Source organism: Gordionus sp. m RMFG-2023, chromosome 3 (assembly GCF_954871325.1).
Source record: "Gordionus sp. m RMFG-2023 chromosome 3, tfGorSpeb1-WG-v2, whole genome shotgun sequence".
Classification (NCBI taxonomy): domain Eukaryota; kingdom Metazoa; phylum Nematomorpha; class Gordioida; order Chordodea; family Parachordodidae; genus Gordionus; species Gordionus sp. m RMFG-2023.
Genome location: NC_088777.1, coordinates 16,859,107 through 16,877,326, shown reverse-complemented (window position 1 = coordinate 16,877,326; position 18,220 = coordinate 16,859,107). Strand labels below are relative to the sequence as shown.

The following is an 18,220-nucleotide window of genomic DNA, read 5'->3' as shown; positions in this document are numbered from 1 at the left end:
TATAAATAGATTTTGAGATATAAACATTTTAAAAATTTTACAGATTTCAAAGTAGCTCTTTTTTGCACCTCTGAGTCCCTATATCTCGGGCAGGTGTGCTATCGAGCTAAAATAAATGGCTTTCTAATTTTCTTAACTATCTAAATAATTCCAGAAATTTTTAACAATTTTAAAAGGGGTCGGCGAATCGTGATCGATTAGACGTGGAATGGCCCATACCTTCTATAAAATGTTTTTTTATATTTAATTACATTTTTAAAAAGTGTATAAGTAGTGTTATTATATTCTATTACATTTTTTAAATGCCAAACTCTGGACACTTAGAATGGCTAAGATTTTTTCAGAGTTGAACTTTTTTAAATTAACCTGAAATTTTTTTTATAAATATTATTTGAAAAATATCAAAATACCTTCTATAAAGTAAAATTAGTATTTTATTTGCCATATTATATAGCAATAGCACAGCTTTTGTGTGCTGGATAATTATTTAAACTTATTTTAGATTATGAATTAGATTTTGGTTATGATTTTTACATAAACCTGGGCCAGGTAGGACTACAAAATTTAGGCTTATACAGATCTTTAATATCCTATTAAGATATTTTTTTTAATCTATATATAACTCTGATTACTTGAAAAGGTAAAATTTTAAAAATGTGTTTATTGATTTAAAAAGATCTAATATAATTTTTTTTCAAAAAGGAATATAAAGACGATATAAATCTAAAAATAAATTAACCAAAATAAAATTGGTTTATCGTATAAACATATTTTCAAAAAATTTATATAATAAATAAAATAATTACAATAAAAAATTCATGGTAAAAAAATTTGCATTTTTCTGCTATATATGTTCAAATCACCAATCTCTTTTTACAAGAATATATAAATAAATCATTTTTGAACAAGGAATATTTTGCCATATATAATTCATACTAAAAAAAATCGTTTAAAAATTTATTCGTATAATTATGAAATGATCTTAAAAACCCTAATACAATAGCTTATCTAAAATGCACATATTTAAAAAAGGTTCTATAAAAACTTTAAATATTTTATTAGTGTGTTAAAGCTTAAATATTTTTTTTTCGTTAAATAAAATGCATATGACTTGTGATATATTAGTCCTCGACAAGTTTGTTGTGCATGTGCATGAGCCCTTCAAAATATTTGACAGTTTTGACTTTGAGTTCAAGTGTGGCACTTTCGTCGCATAAAAACAAGGTTCTGGGATGCATTTGAAAAGCCGATACTGTCCACATATGGTTTACTCCTTCTTCTATGGCCTTATAAAGGGCTAAGGCTTTATGGGAGCCCGTTATGAGTATCATAACCTTATTATATGAATGATATTTGATTTTACAAAACATTAAAAAAATAAAGAGGGTAGAGGAAGAAGTTAAGTAAATACAAATATTGTTTGTTATATAAAAAATTTATAAAAATATATATAGTGAAATAAATTAAATAATGATCACTTCATAGGCATCCATGACAGTTCCTACTCCCACCGTCAAAGCCATAATAGGAACCTTGGTCAGATCATTACCGAAAAACCGGGCATTGGCCTCGATAGTTTCCCTAGCTAGAGTTTTAACGCGAGTTCGAGAGGATAGACTTGAACCGGGTTCGTTAAATGCGATGTGGCCATCCGGTCCGATACCTAAAATTAAGGTGTTTGTTTATAAAATTAGGAATATAATATATCATATTGCGAAACATCTTTATTTACTATAATATATATTTAATCAGAACTAATCTATTAAAAAAAATTTAAATTTTAATTAATCTCCATTTTTAAATATATTTGATCCATTAGTTGGCTTTTATAGTTTAAATATTTTGATAATCTATATATGAGTTTTTAGAAAAAATTTATAGAATAAAAATTAGCGTTTTTGAAAATTAGGGTGAGATGCCTAAAGGGGTCAAAATTTAAGGCTCTGCCCGATAAGAAATTTTATTTTATTCTCAAGCCCTGCCTGAAAATATTTTGGCCCAATCCCGATTTTTAATTATTTTAAGACCCGGCCCAGAATTTTTAAAATTTCGTTATTTTGAATAATTGTGGCTGTATTTATCAGGGAAATTGAAAATATATAGAAAATGAATAATAAACTCTGATTTTATGATTTTCCAACTGATTAATTGATATAATTTAAATATATATTTTTTTAAATAGGTAGGAATGAAATACAACATTAATTTTTTCAGGTCATGTTTAATTACTTCAGGACCAAGATTCCCTTTGTTATTAACGAAATAAAGATAATATTAGTTAAAAGAGAGTAATTGTTAAATTTTCACGTCTCCGTTTAGATTGTATAATCCCAATCTAATTCTCAATATAAAAATAATTTTTTAAAAATGTCTTAGAGAAAATAACTACTAAGGGGAAGTTAAATGGATAACATGCTTTAGTGTAGACAAGGGGAGGGGGTTTGGAATGACTCCCTCCCCCCTCAAATACATTTGGAAATTTTTTTTATTAAGAAAATACAATTATAAATTTAATAATATAATTTATATTACTAAAACAAATTAGATATATTATAAATATAAAAATAAAATTTATATTGTTAAAACCAGAGTTGTTAGAAAGTGTTTGCATCGGTATCTAGATACAATTTTTTAAGAGACACTTTTATTTAACGCTTTTTTATATTTAAAATGAAAATATTTGAATGCAAAATATTTTATTTCATATGAGCATATAATTTAAATAAATATATATTAAAAAATATCAAGACTAATATAATAAAAATATATGTATATTTAAACTTATATATTAACAAAATATATAAATATTTTTTTTCCTTTTAAATCTATAGCTATCAGTCAAGATTGTGAAGAATTTTTTCTCATGTAAAGGAACACATAAATCCTTGCTTAGCAATGATGCTACTTAATTATTTAAAACAATAACATTGAAGCATAAAATTATTTTAAGCAAATAAATTTCTTTATTTATATTACATTTTAACAGAGTTAAAGCTCCTTTTTAAAAGTAGCTAGCTCCCGCTCTTACTTTCTCAAAAGGAGCTAGCTCCCGCTCCCGCTACTACATTTTTAAAAAGTAGCTCCTGATCCAATTTTCATTTTTTTAGAAGGTACACGAAACAAAATCATTTTTTTTTTGTCAAAAAGTTTTATTTATATTAAATGATCTATCAAAATATTTATAATCTTATATTAGCCTCTATAATAAATTTTCTAAATTAGAATCTAACAAACATCCATGCCTCTCCCCTAAGACCTGTTTTGCAATACTAAATAAACTCTCCATAGAAGCACTAGAGGGAAGCTGGGTATTGTATTTTATAGTAATGAGAAAATTAAAATAAATATTAAAATATATTTAAAAAATTCATATCTATCAACCCAAGCTCAACTATAATGAATTGCCCAAAAATAATTATAACCATTTAAAAAAAATTATTACAAAATAAAAAAAAAATATGTTATCATTTCGTAAAGAAAGATTTTTTACTTTTAGATGCTTTTAGATTGGAGCTGCTCAGTTTTGAAAATGAAATACTTTTACTTACACACAAAAGGTATTTTGCTTTTAAATTTGTTTGATCATTTGGATCAACATCTTTAAAATTTTAAAATATCTTTTGTATGATGGAAGTGAAAATTCGATTTCTTCTTCTATGATCTCTAAATCCATATTATCGAAAACTATTTTTTTTATATATCTATAAAATGAATATTAATATGACATACAAGATTTTCCACAAAATTTTCAATATAAAAATGAAAAACTTGATGTTTAATATTTAAATGATTAGAAGAAAACCCAATATAAAACTCGGCTCAACATTTAATAATGAATAATTAAAATAAAATTTCATTTTTATCGAATTTTAATTAACAAATATTATTAATATTTAAAAAATAATTTAATTTATACCCTAAATTTAAAGGAGCGGCGCTCCTCCACTCTAGCCCTAAAAAGAGCTAGCCCCGCTCCTCATTTTTAAAAAGGAGCGGTGCTCCAGGTATTTTAGAAAAAATGTAGCGATGCTCCAGGAGCGCCGCTCCTTAACAACTCTGCATTTTAATAATAATCATCTCAATATTATCAACCCGAAGTGTAGATTGACGATCACAAAAAATATGTTTAGCCTTACTAAATAATTGCTCAAAGCACTTGAGGGTGGGTATTTAATTTTATAAATAAATTTTTTAAATATGAAGTATTAAAAAAATACTCATTTGTATATTTAGTGAATTAAAAAAGAAATTTAATGGGTGTTCAATTTCTATCTCACATGGACTTATTACATAGATATGCATTAGTTATGACAATTTTTATATTTTATAATAGTTGATATTTGGGTTTACAAATTTCGAAAATATATATTCCAATTCCAATATTAAATAATAAAATTTAAAAATTATAATTCACAACGAAATTATATTTTAATTTCCGTGTAAGTTATATTTTTAAAAAGTAGCATACTAACCCATTACCTATTTTAAAAAAAAGTAGCGCGCTATAGCTACCAAAATATATAGCGCGCTACGGTAGCATATTGCATTATGATAAACATATATTATTGTTATCTTTATTTTAATAAGACATACAAGTTCTAAACCACCATGAAGATCTCTAATAATAATAAACCAATTATATCTGGAGGGACTTCAGAAATCTAATTTTGAAGAATGTAAATAAAAAGGTTGTGGAAAAAAGATGAAATTGAATAAACATAATTCATATATTTGTTATGAAATAATTAATTTACTTTGTATAACAATTTTTTATTTAATATTTATATTAATAAAAACTTATTTAAAATAGTTTGCATATTAGATGTTAGCGACACTACTTAATTCAAGATCCCAAAATCTTAAAATTTGAATATTTAAATTCAAATTTTAAGAAATTGTTGTGATATTTAATTTAAAACTAATAAAGCATGGATAGAAATGTGGAGAGTGAGATTCAAGATGAAATAATGGGCCAACATTTAATTCATATACAGCTAAAATAGCTTGTAAACATTCCCTTTCAAATAGTTATTATAATAACAAAAGCAATCTAAAGCAAGAATACTATATTTTACTTAGCCAACAACCATATTAAAATAGGATGCAAAACCTCATGGAGAAAAGTGACTGGAACTTCCTAGGCTTGCTAATTTATCTTGTATAAAATGTGAAAGTGATACCGGGAGAGGAATGTATTAATCAGCATCGACTAATTATAGAAGATCTCACTTTTAAAGGCGCCAGGATCACTAAAAAAAGTTTGTGCCAGTGAAGGTTTGGAAATTGAAGGAGAGTATTAGACGTCAATTCAATATGACATTGGTGATAAGGGAGGAGCACAAGCGTCTGGGGTAAACGACAAGTGGTAAGCCATGAAGAAAGCTTGGGTGATGACAACTGAGGAGGTATGTGAATGGACAAAAGGGCCGTCTAGACATAAGGTGACTAAGTGGTGGAATCCGTAGGTAACGAAAGCTGTGGATGGAAAACGGGGGGTGCTTCAAAGAATGGTATAATAGTAAAGAAAATAGCGATAAAGATATCTACAAGATGGCGAAAAGAAATGCTAAGAAATGAATAGCGAAAGCGCAAGAAGAAAAAGGGCAGGAGTTTGCTAAAGAAATGGAATGCGCTGAAGGAATGGGAAATGAGGTTCGAGTGGCAAAGCAGATGGCAAAAAAGAGGCAGGATGTGGTAGGTGTTAAATGTTTAAAAAATATGGAAGGAAAAATAGTGATTGATAGTAGTGTTATTAAGAACACCGGAAGATCTATATGGAAGGACTTTTGAACGAAGAAAATGAATGGGATAATAATGTTAGTTGCGCAAAAATAGAGGTTCCAGGGTGTAAATCTGGCAAGGATGTAATAATGAGAGTAGTGAAAAAGATGAAAAAGGGAAGGCATCGGGTTTAACGAGGGTGGTATCAGAGATGTTTAAAGGTTCTGATGACTTGGGGATGGTTAATGAATTTAGCTAATCAAATTGTGGAACTATTCTCGAGGACTGACGAAAAAGTATATCTCAGTATACAAAGGGAAAGTTGATCCTTTAGATTGCGGGTCTTACAGAGCTATTAAACTCTTGGAACATGCAATGAAGGTATTTGAGAGGGTGTTAGAGAAGCGGATAAGGGAACAAACTAAAATTGATGAAATGTAGTTTGGTTTTACATCGGGGAAGGGCACGACAGATGCAATTTTTGTGGTGAGACAAATACAGAAGTATTTTGTGAAGGAAAAAAACTGTATTATGCGTTTGTTGATTTGGAAGAAGTATTTGACAGGGTGCGGCGCGAGGTTACTAGATGGGCCTTGAGAAAATCAGGTGTGGAGGAATGGTTGGTAATGACAGTGATGGCAATGTATGTGGAAGCACAAACTGCATATGGACGGATGATGGAGATAATAATTCCTCTATCTACTAAAACTATCAGCAATATAAGATTTGCAATCTAATTTTTAAATAGTTTTAAAAGGGGGTATATCATTAAATTATTTTTCTGGCATCCCCTTTCTTTAAGGCCTGGCGTAATTACCTTCCAAAAATTAATAAATACTTTGAAGTGAAGGTAGGACTTCATCAAGGATCCGTGAATTATTATTTATCTTAGTAATGGATGTGGTGGTTAGAGAAATGCATGAAGGACTTCCCTGGGAGCTATTATATGCAGATGACCTTGTATTAATGGCAAACAGTGAGGGATAATTGAGGGATAAAATTAGTCAATGGAAGCAAATGGCCTGAAAATGAATGCAGCAAAGACAAAGGTGATTTGGTAGGGAAAATCTAAAGATGGAGGAATCATGAAGTGTCCTTGTGGTGTATGTGGGAAAGGAGTTGCTAAAAATTTAATCCAATGTACCAGATGCCAGAAATGGGTACATAATAGATGTAGCGGGAAAAAGGGAAGTCTGATGTTAGCAAGAATGACCTTTATTTGTAGAACATATAAAAGTGGTACATAATAATGATAATGTATAAAATGGTGGTCTGGATATTGGTAATGGGTTATCCCTAGTAAAAGTGGATAAGTTTTGTTATTTGTGTGATATGCTAAACACAGATGGTGATGTAGATTCTGCCGTTGTTGCAAGGGTCAAACAAGTATGGAAGAAGTTCAGAGAGATGCCACCTATTCTAACAAATAAAAAAGTCTCTATGAAGTTAAAGGGGAAAGTTTACGTAAGCTGTGTGAGGAGTTGTTTAGTTTATGGTGGCAAAACATGGGCAATGAAAGCGACTCACAAAGCCAAATTTGAAAGAACAAAGATGAGGATGATTAGTGTGAGGTATCCGAGAGAAAGAAAAACTAGCAAGGAATTGCAAGCAAGATTGGGTATAGAAATGATTGGAGTGGTAATGCAAAGAAATAGACTAAGATGGTTGGGCATGTGGAATGTATGACAAAAGATTGGGTAAAGAGATGCACTTTGATGGAAGTAGGAGGATCAAGACCTAGAGGAAGCCCAAGATGATGCGGACAAATGTGAGCAGTGGATATGAGAAACATAATTCTTACAAATATTGATGCTCAGGACCATCAAAAATGGAAAAGAAAAATCAGAAGGAAAACTGACCTAACTGGATAAACCTGGAAATGGTCAAAGTGGAGAAGAAGAAGCTCTTTACGCTTCACCAATTTTGACAAAATATAATCTATTTGCAACAAATTTTAACTAAATTTGATTTCTAATTTATATTACTTTATATTTTGTTTGCATTCCGAATTTATATATACATTTATTTAATAAAAAATAAAACTGAGATGTGTGACTTAAGTAAAAAGGCAATTCCTTAACCTATTTTGGAGAATTAGAAAAAAAATAAGTAAAAAGGTAATTCCTTAATATATTTTGGAGAATTAGAAATACAGAAATTTATATAGGAGTGCAGAAAATGCTTTAAGAACTAGATTATTAACAGTTGGAACTAAGAATGTCCAAATAATATAAAAAAATGTAATACATTGAATTAAACTTATACTCAAATTTTAAAATAAGGTGACAGGTAATTGGCCACCTCTGTGACACCAATAAATATATCTAAAAAACCTATGCTGCTGAATGAGATTTCAACACACAGGTCTAGAAATGATATACTTTACAAATCTATATAATCTATGAATGAAGAAAATTGGGATAATTTTAGTATCCCAAAATATTTAAAACAAAATTAGAGCTGCTTTTCTAATTTAATTTTTTCTATAAATCCAAAAGTCAATTATAAGAGGGATATAAAGTTAAGTAAGGCATATAAAACCTCCAACAAAGAGTCTTATACCACCAGCCTCTTGTATATCTTCTTCAAATTTGTTGCATTCAATTTCCAAATTAGAAGCATTACCATTAAGAATATAGACATTTTGAGGTTGTATATCAACATGCTTAAAGAAATTGTTCCACATAAATGAATGATAACTTTCTGGATGGTCCCTTGGTAAGCCTAGAATTTAAAAAAAAATATAAGACGATATTAATATATAGAAGCTTTGATTATAAATTTTACGAGAATAAGATATAAAAAAATATAATTTTAAAATATATACAATCAATTACCAACATATTCGTCCATGTTAAATGTTTTAACATATTTAAATGAAATCGTGCCATCTTTATAGTATTCAATTAACTTTTTATAGGTTCCTAATGGAGTACTGCCTAAAATAAAGTATTAAGTCAATAATGCATGAGGCATTATTAAGATACCTGTTGGAAGTCCTAATGTAAAATATTTCTTTTCACTAGGATTAAACTGTTTAATTTTCTTTCTAATATATTTGGCAGCCCATTCACTAACCTTATCATAATCTTGCAAAATAATTAAGCGCATTCAATTTTAGGTGTGTTTTTTTAAATTATGGTTTTATCAGCTGATAATTCGTTAAATATTAAATTTAAAAAAAAAAATTGACGTCAATCTTTTAATAGGTCACGTGGTCATGATATAATTGATTAATTTGAAGTGATATGGGTTGAATCAGGCAAATATTATTTTATTTTAATCATATTTATTTACAGATTCTATGAACATTATATCTCAATATTGATAGTAATCATACACTAAAGAAATTAAACTTAAAATCAGCCATCACCCACCTTTTAAGTAATTAAATTATACTGTAGTTCTCGGGTATAGGCTCTTTTTTTGCCCCACTCCTTTTTAATAAGCCTATAGAGGTTTTGTGCCTACAAGTACGTGCGGCTTGCCCACAAACGTGTAGAGGGCTCCTCATATTTTTACTTTTATACCCAAATTAAATTATTTCCAATTAGATGGAAACGAGGAAAACCTAGCGTAGCTCTGTTGAACCTTCAACGCTAGACGGGCAGAAGCGCTATATATCGCGTATCACGTACGTATTATTTGCAAAAGATGCTAGTCAGTGGCGTCACTGGAAGGGGGGGGGGGAGCGCAGGAGCTCGAGCTCCCTGAAAATTTTGAATAGCCCCGTGAAGCAAAAAAAAATTTTTTTAATGGAATCTTAACCCATTGAACTTAAAATAAATTTTTTTGATTGCCCACTGAACGATTTCTTTTATAATTCCATTAAGTAATATATTGATTTAATTTTATATTTAAAAATTAATGACTGTCTAAATTTTTATTTAATGAATACTATTTTAAATATTAGATTAGAATTAATACATATAAATTATATTTACACTATGTCAGCTAGCAATCAAATTCTGTGTTAAAAATAGAATATCAATATCACTCACTAAATATTAATTTAGCATTAACAGTTGAAGCTTAATTGACTATTATTATTTAAATTATTATATTACCCTAATTAAATAAAAATAATCATTTATTAATTGAAAACTAACAAATTTAATTTTGTATTTATAGTTCAAAATGACTAATAAACTGTATATATTATTTTAAATTTAATTATCATACCTATTCCTAAAAATATTTTCAAGGTCCAAATAAGTATAAGAGATTTCTTTACAAAAAGTAAATAAGTAGATATATAGTTTATAATCCTCTATTATATACTGTTGGTTATAAAATATTAGATAAAATGCCAGTTTTATAGACGTATTTGACAGTTATTATTATTATAATAAATTTTACTAATAAATGCTTTTGATAATAAATATAGTAACAATTTGCATTCAAGTATTTCCATCTATTTAATTATAAATAATTTTAAAAATTAAACATTTTATTATTCATCCTACAATGGATGTAATAAATTAGATATCTTTTCTTTTTTTACGTGCTTTTAGGAAAGCTATTTTTTTCTTTTTCGAAAAACAGTTTTGAGTTAAATTTTTAATACAAGTATATTTTTGATATTATACTATTATTTTAAGATATAATATACCAACTGGTAGTTTCTACAAAATATAAAATCTTAATTGTTTCAACATATCATTCTGGTATTTATTTTATAATTAGAAAATATTTCATTTCTAATATGGCATCCTTGCCGTGTAAATAACTCAAGGCTTCAATATATTTGCATAATTATTTCTAAAAGATTTTTAGTGTTTTTATTTTATCAATTTATTCAACATAATAAATTCTGATATTAGTTTACATCCTGAGTATATGGTTATGATTGCAAATTAACCAGCATCTATTATTTGTGTTGCTATGTAATTTAGGATTATTACTAGAGCTGTTAAGAGCATATGATTGAATATTTTAGATAAACAATAATGGTCAACTGTGTAGTCGTTTATATACCATTAATGGAAGTTAATCTTTTAGAAATTTAATATCTCACAATAATTTTCTCGATTACTTATCTAGCTTGCATCATGTCATCTAAAAGGAAGTTCTAACCACTATATAGTTTTATGATTTGGATTGGTCGTTTATACTCTCTTCTTCAAGAATTATTGCTTTGGTTTAGGCCTATAAATTTTTCCTTATTAGTCCATTATATAAAACATTGTCTAAAATGGTAACTCTACCATGTTAGTTGCTAATAATTATATTATCGCATTATGTGCTTTTTAAAAACTATTATCAATTTAACCTTTTTTATCACTTGTAATTCTTTAGACACAAATTTTTTTATGTCAGCAATCGAATATATTTTATACTGTAATAAATAGATTTTGTATTAAAAAATATTATTTTTCGTCTTGTATTGTTTTAATTATTTATATGCCAATTTATTCTGTATACATAATATAATATGAAAAAATATGAAATTCAGAATAATTGTTCAGAGTTAACAAATTTTAAAAAAGTATAATATACTAATATAAAACCCGGCCGAAGACCGGGTAAAAGAGGGCCGAAGGCCCACAAATTAGAGTGTACGGGAGTGGGGGGGGCAAAGCCCCATAAATTTTTTTTAGTTGAGCTTCCTGAGATTGCAAAGGCTAGCCACGCCCCTGATGCTAGTTCAAAAAATCAGTAGTTAAATTTTATATATTTAAATTATTTTTATTGGAAAATTAAAATAGAATAGAAGTTTAAATTAGCCACTTCAAATGGTTTCCTTTTACGTTATGATGATATTATATAAGAAAGAAATAAAACTTATTCATTCATTTATTAACACATCCTTTATTTATTAATTTAATTATTTATTTATTAATTTATCCAATTATTTATTCATTCATTTTATTTATTTCCACTAAAAAATTATTTGGATAAATATTTATTAGAGAATGTGCATGTAAATCCTAATCCACATGGTTGAAAAAAATACAAAGATTATGGTCATAATATTTTATAAAGAATTCTATTATGTTATAGTCTAAAGAGTGTATATGGCTTCCCCGAACAATGGGGGTGGAGGGGGGATTGGGAAAGGTAGATGGTCTTGGCATTTCGGAGGGTGGGTAATATGACCTTTCGCAAAAAATTTGGTCATCATTTTGGATTCCAAATTCTACCAAAAATAATAATTCACTTTTGGTTATATTGGACAATCTTGTGATTCATGATCATTTCTGATTTCACGCCAATTGTGATTCACAGGCTACGATCCCATAGGCCGAAGGCATATAATTTTAGGTTGGTATAATTAAATTCCTATCTAGATTCATCACATTTATTTAAATTACGTTACAAAACAATTCAGTTGATTTATAATTCACTTATGATACAGATATATTAAATATTTTAAATGGAACGGATTTCTCTGCACTACAGGATAATTTTGAATTTTCATCTAATTTTATTTTAAATAACGGATTTCTATGTATAGCTGGTGCGGCTTTCATCTATTTTTTTAAATATGGAATGGATTTCTCCGCACCATAGGATAAGTATGACCTTTGATATAATTTATTCAGGGAATGACACAAGACCACACAGTGTTTGCGCAACACAAAGTTAAGGCATATAATCATTTTTATTTTATTCAATCAGATTATATAAATTTATCAATCACTTTTAAAGGAATTTTTTTGATAACTAAGTAAATTAATTCCTCTTCATAAACAAAAAATAAATCAGTTTTTTATTTCTTATTTATCAAAGAATGGTATAATATAAAGAAAAAGAAAAATATCATTAAGTGATATTTGATTATCGTATTATAATATAAGGAGGTAACCTAGATGGAGAGGCACATAATTAAAATAAAAAAACTATCTGTGTATTTGGTTTTTGCACACAATGGAGGATAAAAAGATAAGAAAAGAAAAACAGAATACTTAATTATATTTTTCTATATTTACAAACAAAAGTGGGGAAAAGATTCGAAAACAAAATATTTGTGTAATGAGGTCCATGAAGTTGGCCCCACACTTTTGGATTTTCAATGGTTTATCAGTTGGACTGATTTGTACCGATTTGTACCGTTTTCAGTTTGATTTGTACCATCACCGCTTTTAAGATATTCAAAGAACAAAATGGGGGGCCAACTTCACGACAGCCCCCCAACTTTTGAATTTAAAAATAAAAAAAGTATAATTTGAGATTTTTCGAACTTTTAGAACGGGATTGATTTGTATCCGATTTGTACCTTTTTCAGATTCGATTTGTACCAACACCGTTTTCCAGCTATTGACCGTTAAAAATATGGCGCCAAAAATAAAAACACTCAAAATTATTTTTTTAAAAACTTTCTTAACGTACAACGATAGAGAATTTTTTTCTCTTCCTTATGATGCCTCAAATTAAGCTTTATCTTCATTATTTATTTCGTAAATCAAATTTTAAACCTTATATTATAGCGTGAAGTTAGCCCCCCCCCCCCCCCCGATATTCAAAATTTGAGATTTTTCAAATTTTTAAAACGGGATTGATTTGTACCCGATTTGTACCGTTTCAAACTCGATTTGTACCATTACCGTTTTCCAGTTATTGACCGTTAAAAATATGGCGCCAAAAATAAAAAACACTCAAAATTATTTTTTTTTAAAATTTCTTAACGTACAACGATAGAGAATTTTTTTTTCTCTTCTTAATGATGCCTAAATTAAGCTTTATCTAAAAATATACACATATTGTAAATATTTATATTTATTTGTTTATCCTAACTTAATATATTTATAAATATATATATTTTAACAAAAATGCTTAATAAATTTTTAATAGTTTGGTTTGCTTATTTATAAATATTTTTCAAAAATGGACACATAATATGGAATATTACTTTATTATATATATAAATAAATATATTTACATAAATAAACACAATAATATATGATTTCGTTTTATTAAAGAAATATAATGATGTTTAATTTGAAGGTGTTTTTGTTGAATTCGTAGGTTATAATTAAACAGTAGTGTTTTGATTCTTTGATTTGCTCCATCAAAGTCTCACATTTGAAAAAGTATTTACTTCTGCTATGATTGTAGATACAATCTAAAATTTCAGTTTGATTAGTACTATCACCGTTTTCCAGCTATTGACCGTTAAAAATATGGCGCCAAAAATAAAAAACACTCAAAATTTTTTTAAAAAAAATTTCTTAACATACAACGATAGAGAATTTTTTTCTCTTCCTAATGATGCCTCAAATTAAACTTTATCTTCATTATTTATTCCGAAAATCAAATATTAAACTTTATATTATAGCGTGAAGTTAGCCCCCCCCCCCCCCGATATTCAAAATTTTAGATTTTTAAAATTTTTAAAAAGGGATTGATTTGTACCGATTTATACCATTACCGTTTTCCAGCTATTGACCGTTAAAAATATGGCGCCAAAAATAAAAAACACTCAAAATTATTTTTTTTTAATTTCTTAACGTACAACGATAGAGATTTTTTTTATCTTCTTAATGATGCCTCAAATTAAACTTTATCTTCATTATTTATTCCGGAAATCAAATTTTAAACCTTATATTATAGGGTGAAGTTAGCTCCCCCCCCCCCCCCTCCGATATTCAAAATTTGAGATTTTTCAAACTTTTAAAACGGGATTGATTTGTATCCAATTTGTACCTTTTCAAACTCGATTTGTACCATTACCGTTTTCCAGCTATTGACCGTTAAAAACTCAAATTTTTTTAAAAAAAATTTCTTAACGTACAGCGATAGAGAATTTTTTTCTCTTCCTTATGATACCTCAAATTAACCTTTATATTCATTATTTATTCCGTAAATCAAATTTTAAACCTTATATTATAGCGTGAAGTTAGCCCCCCCCCCCCCCCCCGATATTCAAAATTTGAGATTTTTCAAATTTTTAAAACGGGATTGATTTGTACCCGATTTGTACCATTTCAAACTCGATTTGTACCATTACCGTTTTCCAGTTATTGACCGTTAAAAATATGGCGCCAAAAATAAAAAACACTCAAAATTATTTTTTTTTTAAATTTCTTAACGTACAACGATAGAGAATTTTTTTTCTCTTCTTAATGATGCCTAAATTAAGCTTTATCTAAAAATATACACATATTGTAAATATTTATATTTATTTGTTTATCCTAACTTAATATATTTATAAATATATATATTTTAACAAAAATGCTTAATAAATTTTTAATAGTTTGGTTTGCTTATTTATAAATATTTTTCAAAAATGGACACATAATATGGAATATTACTTTATTATATATATAAATAAATATATTTACATAAATAAACACAATAATATATGATTTCGTTTTATTAAAGAAATATAATGATGTTTAATTTGAAGGTGTTTTTGTTGAATTCGTAGGTTATAATTAAACAGTAGTGTTTTGATTCTTTGATTGCTCCATCAAAGTCTCACATTTGGAAAAGTATTTACTTCTGCTATGATTGTAGATACAATCTAAAATAATATTAAATTTTTAGATAAAAAAAATATATTTTACTGGTTCTCAGATTCACCCTTTCCAAAAGAGCCAAAAGTTTATAATCCAAGAGCGCATTTATTCTTTAACTAGTAACCTTTGTTGTAATTTCTTTTATCATTGTTCATAAATATTTACTAATTTTTTGGTAACCTTATCCTATATTCTAAAATGATATAATATCAATTAATATATTATAAAATGATATTATAAATTACTATATTCTAACTTTATATAAATATAAATTAATATATTCTGAGATTATATAAATATAAATTAATATATTCCTAAATGATTAACATATTTATGTATTTTATTATCCAAATTTTATATATTATATTGTTATAATAATTATACAAATCCAAATAATTATGCAATTTTTTATATAGTTAGAAAATAAATTAATACTAATTTTTATAAAATCTATATCAAATTATAAAAAATAATAAAAATTTAAATTGAGAATAGATTTCATTATAAAAATGATAGGATATCAAATAGTGTATATATATATATGCGGTCTAATTTTTTTAGGTATATTGAAAATTTTTTTAACTTTTAAATTATTAAAAACCTTCCATACATTATTGCGACATAGGCAATAATCGATATAATGACCTAAAATATTTGGATCGTTTTGCTCATTGCCTTCATAAGCTATTACACCTCTAAGGGTGTAAATAATTTGATCAATTTTGAAATATTTTGGTATTGTTTTTATATCAATTAAATGGTATTGCCCCGTTTTTAATATGATTTCTAATAATTTATTATAACGATTTAAAAGTAACGTAGAAGATAATATATATTTACAAGTAATATTTGATAAATTTTTTACATTACATAGCCCTCTATCTATAGGACGGTCTAAATAATCATACAATTGATTCTAAATTAGATATATTATTTATATGTTCAATTGAAAATGATAAAATGCCAGTTTTGTAAATTCAAATTTTGAATATCGGGGTTAAAATATGATTTACGGAATAACTATAGGACGGGCTAAATAATCATATAATTGATTCTAAATTAGATATATTATTTATATGTTCAATTGAAAATGATAAAATGCCAGTTTTGTAAATTCAAATTTTGAATATCGGGGTTAAAATATGATTTACGGAATAAATAATGAAGATAAAACTTAATTTGGGGCATCATTAGGAAGAGAAAAAAATTCTCTATCGTTGTACGTTAAGAAGTTTTTAAAAAAATAATTTTGAGTGTTTTTTATTTTTGGCGTCATATTTTTAACGGTCAATAGCTGGAAAACGGTGATGGTACAAATCGCACTGAAAACGGTACAAATCGGTACAAATCATCCTCTATCGACCTATACATTTTTTATTTTTAAATTCAAAAGTTGGGGGGCTATCGTGAAGTTGGCCCCCCATTTTGTTCTTTGAATATCTCAAAAACGCTGATGGTAAAAATCGAACTGAAAACGGTACAAATCAGTCCAACTGATAAACTATTAAAAATCCAAAAGTGGGGGGCCAACTTCACGGACCTTGTGTAATGTACATGGGTGTTTAAAAAAGAGTGTTCCAGGTTACGCCAGATAAAATTTTCTACAAATTATAAAAATAAAAAGATTAAATACAAAAAAAGAAAGTAAATACAACATAATTATATTTGCAAAATTGTTTGCCTCTAAAATTCAAAATATATAATAACCTTACCTTACACCTAGTTCTTTATTATTTATAACCAACATACCATTTACATGTATCTGTTTAATTTAATTAAAATAGGATAAAAATGTGAAGCTGGCATATATTTTGCACAACACATTAGCTGTAAACATAATGATATCACTTGCAAGGGATATGGTTTGCGACTGCGCCAAATATTTTAAGTTTATATTGACATAATCCTATCAGGTTTGGGCAGTAACGCGAATACTTGATACTAAATATAAATACTTTTTTATATATAGTATTTATTTGAATATTTTTGAAAGTAATAAAAGGTATTTTATATTTATTACGATTACAGACAAATACAAATGCTTCTTTTTTTTTATTATAAATTGAATTTTAAATCTAAAATTTATCTATTAAAATATGTGACTGAGATAGCCAAAAAATTAACATAATATCATTTTATTTTTATAATGAGTATTTACGAAAATGAAGCCGATGTTAATTTTGTTTGAAGAAGATAATGATATAGAATTAAAAGAAGAAGATTCCAGTTCCTCTCGGGTTTTTAAAAATGCTATTATGTTAATAAGAAATTTTTTATAGAGAATCTATAACACTAACAACGTCTATATCCTCTATATGCCATTTAACACAGATGGAAGGTATGAGATGACTTTCAGCAACTCTTTTACTTATTTAAAAAATAGATGGGTAGCGGGTAGTGAAAAATATATACATCATATGTAGTAATGTAAGCATAGGGTATCTACGCGGAAAATTGATTTATTTTTCCTGGGAATATTTCTCATTTAGTTTTTATAAATATATGGTTTCCTTTTATTTTCCATGCCAAACACAAACCTACAAACTTACTGTTATTATATGTTATTTTCTCTGTTATATTGAATACTCGCTATATTGAAAATACTTGCCATTTTCGATCTATATATTATGAATATATATCTTAGATAATAAATATAAGAAATAGATAAAAAATGAATTTAACATCTGTAATGTTCCTTTTTTAAAAAAATTTTGTGGCTTAAAAATGCTAATTTGTTGTTTCTTATATTTGTGTATGTGATTACCTTTGGCTATAATAAAAAATATGAAATAAGATTAATTTAGCCAATAAAAATTTGGAATGAGTGAAGAAACTTTTATCTATCATCTCACTTGGCAAAATGCCCAATATAACGACATTTGAAGCCTGTGACATCCACTACATTATTTCTTTCTTACAAACTCTTTTTCGGTACTTCCCTCTCATTTTTAATTATGTGCCTACAAAGCAATATATTTCACTGTTGGAAATGCTCTGTTATTTAATGAACATTTATCTTGCGATCTTATTTTAAAAAA

General features: G+C 27.1%; 1 protein-coding gene across 1 annotated transcript; it reads right to left on the bottom strand.

The window, feature by feature from the left end:
• Positions 1-641: 641 nt before the first annotated feature.
• On the bottom strand, positions 642-8,870 carry LOC135925739 (glucosamine-6-phosphate isomerase 1-like). Its single transcript, XM_065461200.1, has 5 exons — positions 8,709-8,870; positions 8,559-8,660; positions 8,263-8,445; positions 1,479-1,663; positions 642-1,334 (listed from the first exon to the last, which is right to left on the bottom strand). The coding sequence occupies exons 1-5, from the start codon at positions 8,830-8,832 to the stop codon at positions 1,122-1,124; spliced, it is 807 nt and encodes a 268-aa protein (XP_065317272.1). The 5' UTR covers positions 8,833-8,870; the 3' UTR covers positions 642-1,121.
• Positions 8,871-18,220: the final 9,350 nt, after the last annotated feature.

Bases quoted from the DNA above. Each gene is read 5' to 3' on its own strand.
- LOC135925739 (XM_065461200.1), bottom strand. From the start codon at position 8,832: ATGCGCTTAATTATTTTGCAAGATTATGATAAGGTTAGTGAATGGGCT. The intron at 8,446-8,558 runs GTAATTGATTGT...TTTAAATTCTAG, and splicing joins TAACATGGACGAATATGTTG to GCTTACCAAGGGACCATCCA. The intron at 1,664-8,262 runs GTTTTATATGCC...CCTTAATTTTAG, and splicing joins TATAAGACTCTTTGTTGGAG to GTATCGGACCGGATGGCCAC.